This window comes from Symphalangus syndactylus, chromosome 8, assembly GCF_028878055.3.
Source record: "Symphalangus syndactylus isolate Jambi chromosome 8, NHGRI_mSymSyn1-v2.1_pri, whole genome shotgun sequence".
Lineage (NCBI taxonomy): Eukaryota > Metazoa > Chordata > Mammalia > Primates > Hylobatidae > Symphalangus > Symphalangus syndactylus.
The window spans coordinates 48497925-48513954 of NC_072430.2; the positions used below are offsets into that span (position 1 = coordinate 48497925).

Genomic DNA, 16030 nt, shown 5'->3' on the forward strand with positions numbered 1-16030 from the left:
GGGTGCCATTAAGGTAGAGGAGCCAGGGAAGGCACCACTGGGAAGGTGACATTGAAGCAAAGACTTGAAGAGGTTAGAGAATCAGCTGTGTCGGCACATGGGGGAGAGGAGTCCAGGTGTAGAAACCACTCACCAAGGGAAACCTCTGGCAGGAGGACTGTGTGAGGTCTGTTCAGAGAACAGCAAGGAGACCAGCCTGGTAGGTAGGACACTGACACCACTCTTTACACTTAGGAAGAACTGGCTTTTCCTGTTAGCTTGCTTGGTTAATTGTCTTGATTAGGAGGTCAAGGTCATAGGTGTGACTTTTGTTTTGAGACTTTTGTTTTCTAACAAGTCATCTTGCAAGGACAGAAGAGATGGTCACATTAATAGATTATCACAAATCTGTCCTTGGAGCTGGTCTGAAGCCTGACTCTACAGTCAACTACCTATTTGCACTTACACATATCATCACCCTTTCTAAGCCTCAGTTTTCTCCTTTGAAAATGGGGGACCCACTTAGTAATACCCTATGAGATTGGACTCATGTATTGTATAAAGCACTCTGTAACTGTGATCTGCTGTAGAAAGTGTTCATTGTTATTATTATCATACCATAAAAGTAACTCAGGGTCTATGTCCAACTCATGTTGGGTCTGTAAAGCCATTTTAGTAGACAAAGCTCATTTCTTAGCTCTGTTTGCTAGGTTGCAGAGACGATTTTTACCTATGTGTTACAGTAATCTTATTATTTTGGGTGGGAAAAGATTTCATGAGGCTCTCACCAGCCCTTCTGACCTTCGGCTGGATCTGTCAGGCCATTTCCCAAACCTGAGATGATCCTACTATCCTCACCCTCCCCCCAGCTCCCCGCCCACCCCACCTCTGCTTCTGTCTCTCTGCCTCACTGGAGAGAGCTGCATGTCTGTGCTAATGGCCTCTATTCCTAAATCATACAGTGTGACCTAGGCGCTCAATGCTGCCAAACAATTTTCATCCTTTGGTTAAGCCCTTGTTTGCTTCCTGCGCTGGGAGCTCCAAACCGACTCCACCCTCCCCAAGTCCCCAGCCCTGCCTCGCCTCCCTTTGCTCACAGCAGATGGCTTGTCTTCAGCTGCACTAGAGGAGCCAGCTCAACAACATGAACTTCTTCCTGCCTGGAAATTCCTTAACCAGACCTCAGTCTACCCTTGGCTCTGCCCATTTCTTCTAGGGCCAGAGCCAATAACATCTCTCTTGTGGAGAGGATGGTTTCTTTTTACACTGCTTACCATGTTACTCTTTCTATAGAAATAGTCCAAGTGATCTCAAAAGATTTATGAATAAAGAAGGTGATTGCTGTCCTGTTGATTACAGCATAAACTGGGAAGCTACCATATGTTCAATGAAAGGGGACTGGCTAAACTGATCATGGTATAGGCATGCAGTGGCAAGGAGGGCTTTATCAATAGTATAATCCCAATTTTCTTAGAAGCAAAATGAAATAAGTGACGACAAACACAAATATGTGCGATAGGGGAAAAAAGGCTGGAAGGAAATATACAAAAATAGAAACAGTGATTATCTTCTGATGATGAGAGTATAAGGGATTTTTACTTAGTACTTTACTCTGAAATTTCTACTATAAGCACATAGTATTTTTATAATTAGAACAACAAGCAAAAATATTAACAATACCATTTCTCCTTAGAAAAGCTGCATGTGATTCAGTTCCTCTTACTTATCCCTTTAAATGCAGCGTTTCCTGGGGTGGTGCCTGGTTGACAGCTGCACATGTAAGGACTAGAAGCAAAGAAAACCATAACCAATTAACATTACAGTGGGAACTGGGGCGTGGAGAATGGAAATGCCTCCATAGAAACGTGTTATTACTAACTTTTTTTTTTCCATCATGGGACAGGTGTTTAAGGGAATGCACTAAATTTGCTCCAGATAATTTACTTTTTAAAAAATACTATGATTATTGCATTTTTCTGCTTCTCCTTTCATGGGAACTTTTAACATGGGAACTATTTGGTAATGGATGTTGCATTTTAGGTCTTTTAAATCTATTTAATGGAGGCCCTACTGTGTGCCAGCACTGGTGAGACAAGGGGTTATGTGCCATTGTGTCTCAAAAGGGAATAGGGCAGCATCCCTCACTAGGGGCTTTACAAATGTTTGGGGGAGTTTTTGATTGTCAACATGACTGAAGGAAAGGTGCTGTTGATTTAGCGGGTGAGGGCCAGGGTTGCTACACACCCTGCAATATATGGGGCAGTACTATATAACCAAGAATGGACCTACCCCAATCCCAATGCCTGGGAGGTGAAACACGGAACCAGATGGTACAGTGCGGAAGATGCAAACTCTAATGCTCCCCTACACCCAGGCCAGGCAAGCAGAGGCTGTGGTGAAGCCGGGACAGCTGTTTCGACCACTGGACAGCATCACTACGCTTAAATCCAGGGTTACTGTATCTCCTGGGCTTTCCAGCAAAGCCAGAAATCTAGATGTGGATGTAAAATTTCCTGATTAAAGAAACAAACACACACACACAAAATGGGCCAAACAAAACATATCTATGGGCCAGATTTGGCCTTCAGTCTCCACTTGCAACCCTGCCTTAGGTAAAGACATGGTCCCTGTCTTCATGAGAGTAATAGAACAGCACCCTTATGAGTTCAAATGCAAGTCCTAGAGGGGACAAATAAGGGTTCAAATCGCAGCTCTGTCATTTATTACCTACGCTCTTGGCAAGTTCCATAAAATGGAACTGAGGGTAACACTCTTTGGTTTGTGCTGAAGATGCATCTGGGGAGAGACCCCCAGTGCCTGCACATGGAAAATGATTAATAAAGCAGAGCTATTATTATTATTAAGGATATCACAGTCTAAAATAAGCATCTACTGTGTACAGCACTCTGTGCTAGGTGCTGAGGTGTTGTAAATAAGTGTGAGAGAAAGCCCTTGACCTGGAGGTGTTTTCATTCTAGAAAGAGAGAAATCCTGGATGTAAATACTGTGAGCTGGTCAGATTTAAGAATATGACTGACATCAGACACTTACTGGAGACCAGAGGCAGGCACTTCTTGGGAAGGGGGGAATCCTGCCAGGCAGAGAGGAGGGCAGGGGAACAGCCTAAGCAAAAGCAAGGAGACAGATGACAAAATCACAGTAACACGTGCTTATCACAGCCAGGCACTCTCTGAGGCCTCTGTCGGGAAGAAATCTGCTGCTTGGGCATCAAACCTGCGAGGGACACGACTTGGGGCTGAAGGGGTCCTGGAGCCAGGTCATGGGGCTGCTGACTGCCAGGCCAGAGCATGGATATTGAATGTGTGGACAGGGAGTGGAAACAAGGAAGTGAGCTGTAGGGACAGTGATCTAGGATCCAAGGATGATGTGGAAGTGGAGATGGGGACAGTAGCCCTGTGGGGAGAGCATGCCTGAGGCCTGGGACTGGGTAGGGAGTGCTGAGGAGGTGCTTTGCCAGGTCTCCGGAAGAATGGAATTTGGGAGTGCTGGGGTATGCAGTTAAAACTGACTGCCTGGGGGATCATGGGAATTTTATATAGGAAGATAATTTGAAACTTTTGTACCCCCTCCACACTATTCTGGCTTGCTTTCTCCACCCTCTGCTAGGATGTTCATTCACTGGCATGTTTGTTTTCTCTGTCGATTACTCCTCATAGTTATAAATGACTCTCTTTAACTATTTTTTAAATTTTTGGAAGCAACTCCTTCTCTGGCAAATTTGCTGTTATTTCCCAATGTCTTTAGAAAACCTGGACTCATCCCCTACCCCTGCCTTTCTAGAACACAGATCACTGCTAGGGTTATTGATGGACTGGGTACAGCAGAACTTCCAGAGTTTTCTCCCATCTAGGCTGGCTGATATGGAATTCCATATTGCATATGAAGGAAGGATGTGCTTAGCAAATACCATGAAACAACATTTGCAGGGGAAATTGCTAATCCACTAAAAGAACAAACTGTCTCCGAGCACTCCAACAACATTCATTTACATTCCAACAGGCAAAATGCTGTTTACACTAGAGGAGCATCTATTTTTAAAAGTACACCAGGCACACCTCTCCTAGGGAAGATTCTGTAAGCTGTGACTCTGCAGGATAAAGAGTAATAAGACTGCTTTGCTGGGGATGTCCCATACCTGAGGTTCTTCAGACCATAACCGGATTTGGTCCAAACCAATGACGTTTCGCTGCAATGCATCTTTAGCATGAAAGATTCCATGAATAATCACTTAAGGTCCCCCAACAGACAACTGCTATACAACCACTGGAGGCGTACTTACACCTAAGGACTATTAACTCCTCCAGGAAAGAATCCTTTGCTTTGAAAAGTGAGTATAATGCCCTCATGTCCACATTTCCAGGAGGAAAAGTAAACAAATCCAAGTGTGTGGTGACTGGCACCTCATGGACCAGGAGGGAGCACGGCGCAGCGTGTGCACAGGAAGTGAGCACTCCAGTGAGTGAAAGGGGGCAGAGCCTGCCTGCAGAGGGGTGAGAAAGTGTCTCCATGTTGCTCCCTTAGAGGAGTCCTGCTAGTTCTTTTTCTGTAGCAGGACAATCTACGCCCTCCTTCTGAGTCCCCCAATCCTCCACCACCACTAAAACAGATGTGGGGGAACAGCTGGAAAACTTGCAGCAATGAAGAATTATTAGACAACGGTCAGCGCTGACCGAAGTTTTAAGAGGCTGCCTTGTAGATGGCAAGTTTCCTGTCACCAAACATAAGCTCACCATCAGTCAGCAGAGAGAGTGGCAGGATTCCGCTGTAGCTTTCCGCAGGACTTAGAAAGAAATACCTATCAGACTTCTTTTTCCCTTCGTCTGGATCTTTCTATAAAAATGTGTCCAGGGCATGGATGAAGCACCAGATAAGAGCTAACACTCTTGTGGTGAGGTGCACCGATGATTTGGTGCAAGCCATCCTCATTGGTCAAATGAAGTTTGGGGCTCAAAGAAATGTGAGTTGTGCCCTTCTTTTCTCCCCCCATCCCTCCCCCTGGAACATTCTGTGACTACACTGTGGCTCAAAAATGGGGATGTTCCAAGTCTGACTCAGTCACCAGCCTTGGAGTTAGGGTTGCCCTGAAGAGATAAGACAGACAGCTGGGAGACTATCTGGTGGCTTTTGAAGAACCTGACCTACTCCTGGGGCTCAAAACCCTCAGCTCCCACTCTGACTCCCAGGGCCTGAAATGCCAGCCTCACAGTCACTCCCTGGGGATCTGAATACACCCCTACCCACTCAGGGGTCCTGTAATCAAATGCAAATTAGGTCTTTATGCAACAAAGGGGTGGGAGGAGGGATTTGCTGACAACCCTGTGAGTGCCTGGCAGAAGGCCCTGGGGACTGCTGGCCCCCCATGGAGGGAGGTCAGGAAAGAAAGGAGAACAGAAAAGGGAGAGAGCTCAGAAGGGGTCAGAGGCCTCAGGCAGCCCCCGCTTCATCCCCAGTGTGCCCTGGGTGGGGGGATAATCCTGGGTCATCAGCCTTGGGCATTGTCTTAGCAGTGTCAGGACCCCCACCCTGCACATCACTGACTACACTTCCGGCCTCCTTGCATGTGCTGCTCTGTGCTAACCAGCAATTCTTCAGGCCCAGAACCCAGAGACATCCACTCTGTCCCTCTCATTTCTCCCAAGACCCGAAGAAGTCAGGACTCAACACTAACAGTGGGGCCCGATGGGGCACAGCTTGGAGAAGAGGCGTGCACAGAGGGCGGAGAGCCATCTCGGAACCAGCTCCTGCAGAGTAAATCAAACTGCCCTCCTCCCCCACAACCCGCTCTGCAATCCTTTCCAATCAGGGAGTCTAAAATTACCATATTTACAACATCTGCAGCCAAGCCAAGCACTAAACAAGATGAATAGCGGTGACGCACGAGCCTGAGTAGGAGCCTGGGTAGAAGCATGCAGCCGGCTGGGCTGGGCAGGGCTGGGCTGGGCTGGGCTGGGATGGGCCCTGGGGGCGAGTGAGCCACAGCGGGAGAGTGAGGACAGTCCCAGGCAGGGGTCCTGATGGATGAACTCACCCAGCACTAAGGGGAAGTAGAGGAAGGGGTGGTGAGTGAGGAAGCCTTGGTATCTCAGCCTTCTTAGAAAAAGAGAGAGAGGAGGCAACAGAGAGAGAACATGAGAATATGCTGCTGACTTTAGGTTTCTCTCCTTCCTCCTCTGCCTCCCTCCCCTTAAACTCTCCAGGAGGAACCCACTGAGGCCTCCAAGACAGGATGCCTTCCATGGAGTTTCCTTGTGTGTATGTGGGGTGGGGGATTTCCGGCAGGGTTTTGCTCTGGATTCTTCCAGTGGGGACACCCATGCCTTGTGAGTTTCCTTCCCAAGCAGCCTTTTCCAAGGACGCTCTGTCAACCTACACAGACCAGTGACTTCATTCCTAAAAAAGGCCTGCAGGTCTGGGTGCTTTCGTTCTGGAGGAGACTGAGGCCAGGAATGACAGGGAGTGTGTTCTGCTTCAGGGTGTCCCAACACTTTTTGTCCAAGCCTGGCTGTTCTCTCCCCAGAAGGAAAAACGCCCAGGAAAAGAGGCTTGGTGACTCACGACCTGCTCACTTGTACTCAGAGTTTCAGAGCCAGGAGGGAGCTATAGACAACAGAGAGAGGGAAAGAGACAGGGCCAAGGAACACGGGCTTGTGGACTCTAAGGCCAGTGCTGTGTCTCCTGCCCCGGAGGTTCACCATAGATTCCGTGATGCTCCCGGGTGCTGAGGAGTGAGCGGGGCTCCTGGACCCCAACACTCCTTCCTTCAGCCAGAGCATCTCCATTTTGAGCTCTGGAGTTTTGTGGACTGGGCTTCTCTTTATGTTTTCATTTCATTTCCCCAAAATGTTCAGTGACTTGAGTCAAGTCACTGGCCTGTACGAGCCGACAGGAAGTGAAAGGTAACAGTGGGTGGCCGGAAGGAAGGCAGAATGAGGTGTCTTTAGAAACAGATGGAATGTAGCAGGAGATGCTGAGAAAGGAGGTTAATCCCAACACAAGGTCATGATCAGCACTCATGTGTGAACCAGCCCCCAGAAGAAGACGTCTCCTCTGAGAGATTTAGAGCCAGAAGCCACCTGCACTAATCCTGCCGGAACCTGAACCCAGATCCCAAAATGTGGGCTGTTTGTTAGGCACCGATCTAGTCCACGTCAGCCATTTGTAATAGGAGGTGAGGAGAGGCTGGATTTGCTGGTGCTTGAGTTGGAGTTGCACAAAAAAAATGTTTCCAAGCTGAGGACATCATGAAATAGGCAGACCATTCAGCACATGACTAATTCTGGCCTCACCCTCAGGGTGTGCTAGAAGGAGAAAGTCCTGATAAACTGCACAGAGGTGTTTCTGCTCTTCTCACTTGCCCAGAATTGCCAAGAGTTTGCCATTAACATTAACATGGTAAGAACTGAGTGGAGCTGGTCGCCCGAGATAACAGCTCCCATTCCCACTGACCTCTGCCCTGTCCTAGGTAGGGCCCATGCTATCCTATAGTAGCCAGAAGTCCTCTTCTCTTGTCCTCTCACCTCTCAGAGCACACCTCTGTCTCCTCCCCCCGGCTCCCCTTTCCCACCCTCCAGTGGTATTCCTCCAGTTTGGGGGCTTCTATTTTTTCTTCCAACTCTGTCTGCTCTCCTTGAGTGACTTTACTCTTCGTTGGCTTCGTTTATCACCAAAAGCCTGTGACCTCAGCTCAGCCATCTTCCAGAATTGCCCACATATATTTCCAACTGTCTACTGGACATCTCTAGTTGAACATTCTATGGTTGTCTCAAATCACACATGTCCAAGACTGATCTCACTATCTATGCTCCCTCGCTTCCCATGACAAGCCCCTCTTTACCTGAAGGTTCCTACTCTGTCTCCTCTCTCTCAGTCAACGATATCACCAGCTACTCAGACATCCACGTGGAAACCTCTGGACCCTCCCTCTCTCTCACCAAGGCCTGACAATGTTAACTCTGATGAGTCCTCTAAATCTCTCCCCTTCCCGTCTATGCCATCATAGCCCCGGATTAGGCTCTCAGCACCTCTCTGCTGCTACCAGTCCTTCCTCCAGGACCTCCCAACCTTGGATCTCCCTCCACGGTATCAACTGGAGACAACTGTCTAAACACAGATCTGATTACTAAGTAAGCAAAATATTTGCTGGTGACCCACTGTGTGCCAGACTTTGTGCCCAGAACTGGGAATACAGTGGTGGATACAGTAGGGTCCCTGTCCTCGTGGAACTCACATCCCAGTTAGGGAATCAAACAGGAAACAAGCTAAAAAACAGATACATTAATAAAATACTTCTAAGTTGCAGGGTAGGAAATAATGGGGTGGGGCGGGTATCTGTGCCACCCCTTGTAGAAAGGCCTTCAGAGGCTCCTCATTACCTACAGAACAAAGTTCAGACTCAACTTGGCAAGCAAAAGTCTTACTAATGCGGCCCAATCTATTTTTCAACTCCCTCTCCCACCACTACCTTCTTCTGCCCAACCCCCTACTCTGTGTTCCATGCCCTATTCATCTGTGAATCCCAAGCCCTTCACTCTTGGCAAATAACAAGCAGATAATGAATATTTAGGGAAATCAATGTGTGGACAAGAGAATGATGGATATGTGTCTATAGGCCTGCCCTCTCCCCTTTCTTACCTCTACTCTGGTGAAACTTCTTTACAATGGCCCGTTCCTTTGGGTCTCCAAAATGTTTCTCACACTGTTTCTGCCCCAGGTACTCATAATAATGTCTTTCCTGCTAGACAGTTAAGGCATTAAGGACAAGGGCAATATTGTTCCATTCTGAAAAAAAATGCCTGGCACACAGCAGGTGCCTGAAACATGCCAGTGGAGTTGACTGTGAAGAGCCTGAAGCAAGGGGAAGTGAGTGTTGTCTTTTTTTAGACTGTTTCCTACAAATACTCCAGTGGCCATAATATTTGGGTGGAAAAAAGAAGCATGAAGATAACCACTGCCAAGTGGGCAGCCAGAGGCATACACCTCTTTGCTCAAGGAACAGCCTCAAAGAGCCCAAATTTGTCCCTGTGTCGTTGCCTTTGAAAATAATTTTGCACAAGCAAAGCAAAGAATAATGAACCAGATATGTGCCCATGGAATCTGGTGCTCAAAGATATGCCGTTATCCATCTGAACAGAAACTCATCTGGATCATGAGTTGGTTCTAGGGCTAAGCTTGTCCCTTTACGTGATCTGTGAAGAACCAGCCCCATTCATCCTAGTGACAGAATATTTATTTATTCACAAGGACCTTAAGTGAAACCTAACTCCTTTGCTGCTCCCACATCCCGTCCCTGGAACTTCTTAATCACTATTCCCTAAGCCCACAATAATTGCACACAGGGGTCTGTTGGTTTTTGGCAAATGCATTCGGAGTCCCTGCCTTCTTTGGCAGGATGAGGGGAAGGTGGATAGGTAACCAATCATGAAAAAACTTCAATAAAAAATCTGATTAAAGGTAAGAATAAAAATAAGAGGTGGATTTTGTGCATTTTTTTAGGCTTGATGCCTGCTCTCAGAAAAGTACTGGGCATGTGTCAATCTGCCTGGCTTACCTAGATCATTGTTGACTCTTGAATTTCACACATGGTCACCTAGTCCTCCTTTCTTTTTTCAGTCTGCCCAGAAAGCACCCCACCCCTGACCTGAGCATTTCATTAGTCCTATCTCTTTAGGGGCCATTTCAGATTTTTCTTGACAGTCTTATTTTATTTACTCTGGTTCAGTGTCGCCAACCCAACAATTCTCAGCCAAGCCTCCAAAGGAAATACAATCTGCTTGCTGCGTCAGATCACTTGGAAACAGACACAATTGGCTTGGAGTCACTCCATGCGGGGCTGTAAAATTGTTCTCTCCTTCTAAGTGGGTTTGGTTAAGCCCAAGCTGAGGCAAGAGATTTCCAAGGAATACACAGCAGAGGACTGTAGCAAGTGGTGGTGATTCAGTCAGTGGTCCTCTTGCTTCTGAGTCAGTATTAACCTTCCTCCAGCAGCAAGTATGCGTAGGCGGCCTTCACAGTCAAACAAAACAGTGAGGTCTTCAACACTGGGGTTCGTGAAACAGTTTGCAAGAGTAGTGGGGATGCAGGCTTGGTGTAAATCTCTTTATTCCTGCCAAGTTCTAGTCTAAATTTTTGTGTTTCCAAGATAAATGAAAGTTAGTTAAATTGATTTTGAGATTTATGTACCTTATGCAAAGTTGGCAGGGTGTCCACACTTCCATTAGGCCAATTCCACCAAATACCATTGAAATTCTGATACACATTTGTCTGAGGGTCTCCTTGGACTTTCAAATGGGGTTAATTTATTCTTTGACTTAATTTTGCAATATGTCATTTTTTTGTTCTAATTACCTGAGAGGCTGTCTGGTGTAACAAAAAGAGTCCTAGATTAGGAATCAGAAGTCCCAGTTATATCATTCACAGGGCAAGTCATTTAATATGCCTCAATTGCCTTATCTACAAAATAGGAATTGTGCTACTTGCTTTGAAAACCATACAGCATTATATAAACGTAGGGAGCGGTTGGCCCCAGCGGTGGCTGTGTGGTTGAAAAGGAAGTGATTCTCTAGGTCTCATAGAAGCTGTGGGCCAAAACAACGTGGCAGGAATATGAACATGGGTGATCAGATGAGCAGGACACTAACTGCCCTTTTAGAAGACCTAGTTCCAACTCAAGACAAATCCTTCCATCTCATTAACTTGTATCTTTATATAATCTTTTATTTTAGATAAATCTTAGAAGTAAGCCATTCAATCTTGTACCTAACCGAAGAATTTTTCTCCATTTTTTTCCACCAGGAACACAATGATAATTCTTGATATTCAATAATATGTCTTTATTGAATCATTTCTAGTCCCAGATTTCTAGCTTTTAGGGAATAGGAATAAAAGTGTTTGACTTCAAAGAATTTAGTATTTTGGCAAAATGTGCCTGGAAACATAATCATGGAGAAAAAGCTAGGATGGCAGTAGTAGAAGAGTGACAGTTTCTCTAAGGCAGGGGTTGGCAAACTACAGCCCAAGGGCCAAATCCAGCCCACTGCCTATTTTTGTAAAGAAATTTTTTTAGAACACAACCATGCTTATTTGTTTACATATTGCCTATGGCTGTTTTTGCACTACAATGATAAAATTGAGTAGTTGGCAGAGATAATATGGCTTGCAAAGCTTCAAATATTTACCACTGGCCTTTTACAGAAAGGTTGCTGACCTCTGCTCCAAGGGAATCAGAAATCTTACAAAGATTTAACTTGGGTTAGAGAATGGGAGAAAGGCATTCCAGTTGGCTGGAAGAGTAAGCACAAAATGGAGTTATTAAAGAATATTTCATGTTTAAAAAGCAATGGGATGTCTTCTTGGTATAAGACAGGGAACAACGGGAGATGAGGTTGGAAAGATGGGCTGAGTTTGGACAGAGAAGGACCCTGTAAGTCAAGGCTAATGGGTTTGAAATCCATCCTGTAGACCTTTGGTCTCCAAATAGGATGCATGCCCCAGAGATACACAAGATGATCCATTAGAATTTAGTAGTCAGAAAGTACTAGAATTTGAACTTATTTTTTTCTAGGAAATAAAAAACATGGCCTTATAACATTTGATATAAATATTGACAGTGGGCTCCTCACATCCATTGTTATGTGTCATGAATTGTTCATGAGATATCCTGTGGCAAGATTAGGACCTGCACATTGCAGAGGGGGCAAATGGTGTCCTCAGTCCTCACTCCCCTGGGGCTTTCAATGACATATGAATCACTACAGCTTGCACATTCCTGACTCATTGGATTATGGATATTATCAAATTTAACCTAACACACACAAAATGGACAAGTAGATTAAAATATTCCCACATGGAAACAATGGATCAAAGATAATATTAGTAGTATAAGCACAAGCAAATAATAAGAATAATAGCATTGACACTGCCCTTAGAACAAGTTTTCTTCAGCCGTATTACAAAGTGAAGACAATGACCAAATATTTGCATGTAACAAGAAGTCAAGTCAAAACAATTAGAAATTTCCATGAAAACTATTAGATATAAGGCTTTATATCATTCAAATGATATAAATGAACTATCATTTGTGATGGAACTCCCCTGACATATTTATTGTGCTTTGAGATATTAGCTAATGACAGTATGAAGCCATCATAATTGACAAGACATTTTAAGCTATTGCTTACTTCATCTTTATCTCAGCCTTTAAAAAAGTTAATTTTGTGTATGTTTTATAATGTACATAATAGGAAAGTAATACATGTGTATAATATGAAAAGAAATATATGTATATTGGGAGTACCTATTCAAAATTGTTTACTGATAGGGTGTTAAATCAAAAAAGTTTGGGAACCACTTCTATACAAAATAGAGGACCAATGGGGATCTCAATAAAAGAGGAGATGAGATGAGGCTTGTTTTGAGAAAGATCTCACAGGCTGCCATGTAAAAGATAGACTCTTGCAGAGTGGCCACTTAAAGCCATTTTTAAGTGCCTGAAGATCTTGAAACAAAAGTTGTAAATACTAACAGCTGTTATTACAAATTCCACTTTGCCATCTCTTTCTTCTTTAAGAAATGAATGACTCCTTCAGGCCCAAACAAGGCCCCAAAGGATTGCACTGACAATACAGCTTTGCTACAAGCAGTTAGTTGGCTGACATGGGCAAATTTCAGGGATGACAAAACATACTCAAGGAATACCGCATGCCATCTAGACTCAACTTTCCCCTCTGACCTGCACGAGTTTCCAAGGCAAAGGGGTCTTCAATCACGAGGGCTCCTTCCACTGTTTCAGCCAGATAGGCCATTCCCCCTCCTGACAGGCATGATTAATTGATTCTGACGCACAGACACACTCTGTGAGGACTGTGCATATAAGATGTGGCTTCTGGGAAGGACTACGGCATTTCTCCTGCTGGAAAGGGGCCAGGTAGGCCATTAGCCTGTTAGAGCCAGTTCTCCTTAGCCACCTATTCTTTGCCACAAAGAACTCAGTTGTCAGATTTGAAGAACTTAACCAGTATCTGTCAAATCTTCAAGAAAAGAGGAGCCTGAACGGAGCTGAGCAGAGAAAGGATCTGCAGCCTCTCCCTGGGGATTGGCTTGGGCAGCCCCAGGAAGGCACCAGCACTGGTCTAGAGCCTGAACCTACACATCTGGAAACATCACAGAGGGCTTCCTTCTCTGTGCTCCATGAATGAGGGCATACCCTCTTCTATTCTGCCTATCTTTTTCAAGAACTTGAAGGGGCAAAGTGAAAATAAAAACAAATGATAGCAATAACAACCACTTTTTATGGTCAAAGATGTATTATAGTTGTGGGTGAAGAAAGCATGCCCTGCCTGTCTTTTCAAACTTCGCATCTTCTAGCCCTACTCTTAACTCAACCTTCTTCCCTACATGGAATCTTTATTCCAATAAAGTCTGTTTTCTTCTCTCGAACACACCATCCAATTCCATTCTTTGCTCTTTGTTGAAATTCTACTCAACCTTGGAGTCCTCACAAGCTATCATTTCTTCACAAAGTGTCCCTCACTACCCCTAAACCCACCCTCTCTTTCTTCTGGTTGGCTAGAGAGATTCACATTCAATTAGGGTCCCCTCGTGTATTTCTCTAATTGTTTCAGGTCTCCCCAGCTGACTTTCTTTGGGTTGGGGGGTGTCATTATATATCTACATAGCACCTAGAACTACGCTAAGCCCAGTTTTGCGAATACTTACTGTTTGATGATCCCACTAGTAGTACATGTTACATAGAGAAATGAGGGAACAAGCTGAGCAATAAATGAGTCTCTCATTTTCACATGAAGAGTAAGATCTTGGGAAGGTGGCAAGTGAATCAAATTGAATAAGGGAGGGCTGAATAAGTCATATGTAATGACTTTCAGGGTTCATGTAAGTGGAGTTTATCTCAATTGTCAAGGATTTCTAGAAGAGGTCTGATGATCCAACAGTGTTGTGGTGTGGTCTGCAGTAGAGTCCTAGGCTCTTGAACCTTGAACAGGATGCAAGGAACTCAGACGATCCTATGTTTGCCTCGAGCAGATCATTTGAATTCTCTAGATCCTGTATTTAGAAAAAAAAAAAAAAAAGGAGCAGGGTAGGATTCCCTCATGTCCTGGAGGCATTTGGAAGAGGCTGAGCATGGGCAGCTCTGTCCAGTGGCTTCTCTCTGTCCCTCTATTGCTTTGGTACAGCTGCTCACAGTGGATGCCAGCACAGAAATGCTCTTCTGAGGACACATCCTGCCAGGTTTATAGGCCCTGAAGGAGACACTGACACAGATGACCATCCTAACACTCTCTTACAGCACTGATAAAGAACAGCAAACACAGGAGCCAACAGCAGCCTGGAGGATACGGGCCTGTTAGAGGCCACAGTTTAGCATTCTTTCACCCAGATGAGGAAGAAAAGTCCCTCCTTTCTCACCCCTTCCCCAAAATTAAAACAATGAAAATCAGTTCTCATTATCCCGATAATTAAGTCCCATTCAGCCAGCTGACAGCGGCCAAAGAATGATTTTTCTGTGCTGCACTGTGTGGCTGCCCTCCATGGCCCCATTCATGGGCCACTGTGTGCATTCAATCACCCTTAGTTGGGCCGAGCTAATGAAATGCTGGGGCCTTGCCCTGCCCTGACCCTGCTGCTATTTCTATCTGAGCTCAGCACGTCCTTTGCTTGACAGTTGCAACCGAACAAGCAGATTTTTCTCTCCCATCTATGGAGTGTAAAGAGCCTATTTTGGCAGCCTGTGGGGCTGGGGACCCCTCTGGAAACCCAGCGAATGCCCCTGGAGGTTAACGTGCAAAGCTGTTTTCCAGACTGAGAGGCGGGCGGAGGAGGGGGTGGAGTGCTGGCGACTTGGAGGCAAGGAGGCTCTGGCTGGGGGCTTTTCTGGGGCAGAAGGGGAAGATGAACCTGGAAGAAGCATGGGGCCATGAGGTGGGGCTGACTGATCTATCCTGTCGCAAACCTGAACAAAAGCTCTTTGTCAGTTATCAAAAATCTCCCTCCCTCACTGGGGTCAAAGTGAGAAAATCCATTGCACTGGGTTTCCAGTTCGCATGGCATGGAGAAAGGGGGGACCCCTGTGGAGACAGACTGCTCTCTTGAAGTTCCTAGCTGTTGTTTTAATGATTTCCCAAGATTCAGAAGTTAGGGAATAAGATGGCAAAATTATAGGCATTTATCCATACTAAAATGTAGGGATTTACACTTAGCTAATGGGGAAGAAAACTTTCTTTGAGGGAAGTTGTAGAAAAGAGGCAAAAACAATGTGTTAAATGTGATGGCATGGTGGCTTTATATAGAAAGGACATATCTAAAGAAGGATGTAAATCAAGGGTGACAAACTCAAATGCCATCAGGGGCCAGAGAGATCAGAGGTCACCGAAATGAGAGAAGGGAAACAGGTGGGAACTGTGGCCAATTAGAAAACACTGGCCCAGCCCTACCCAGGGCAGGCTGATCCTCCTCAGCCCCAGCTCTTTTTTTGCCATACAAGTAGGCAGGCCCATGATTTTCTGTAATTTTAAAAAAGAGAAATCAGAAATCTCTATTCTTATACAAAATCTCCCAACTGTTAATGTTAGAAACGAATTCAAGATGTTAAAAAAGAAAAAAAAAAAAAAGTGGTGTGCTAGCCAAACAATGTTGGCATTCTGCGAGCCCACCCCTAACATTTGCGGGGCCTGGAGCAAGAGTACAAATGGAGGCCCCCATATCATACGTCTAAATATTTAAAAGTATAAATCAAGCTCACTAACTGTTAAACAAAATATATTGTCTGCCTACAGTGAAAAAATATGCCTTCCTAAAGACCTGGCAGCCAGGTGTGAGAATTCAGAGTCCTGGGACATCTTGGAGTTGCACACAGACACGGGGCAGCAGAGAAGAGCTGGCTCCTGGCCCCCAGCCCTCCCCTTCTCACCCCAGCTCCAGCCTGCACACCTGTGGGAGTCAAGCTCTGTCTATCCCGATTCCTCAAATAGCCTCCCCTTGGCTGTTCCTCTGGCTTAATGTTGCTCGCATCAAAGGT

The 16030-nt window shown here is 45.4% G+C and overlaps 1 protein-coding gene across 14 annotated transcripts in view; it reads right to left on the minus strand.

Moving 5' to 3' along the window:
• Nucleotides 1–16030, minus strand: part of RAD51B (RAD51 paralog B) — an 890780-nt gene that overhangs the window by 135558 nt on the left and 739192 nt on the right. For 4 of the 14 annotated variants that reach the window (XM_055289049.2, XM_063644437.1, XM_063644441.1 and 1 more), the window contains one exon: nucleotides 10815–14058. The exons of the other annotated variants lie outside the window; for them this stretch is intronic. In XM_055289049.2, the coding sequence (XP_055145024.1) occupies nucleotides 14039–14058 (20 nt within the window). In that variant the 3' untranslated portion in view covers nucleotides 10815–14038. Of the gene's footprint in view, nucleotides 1–10814; nucleotides 14059–16030 lie in introns of those variants that run through there. 14 annotated transcript variants of the gene reach the window in all.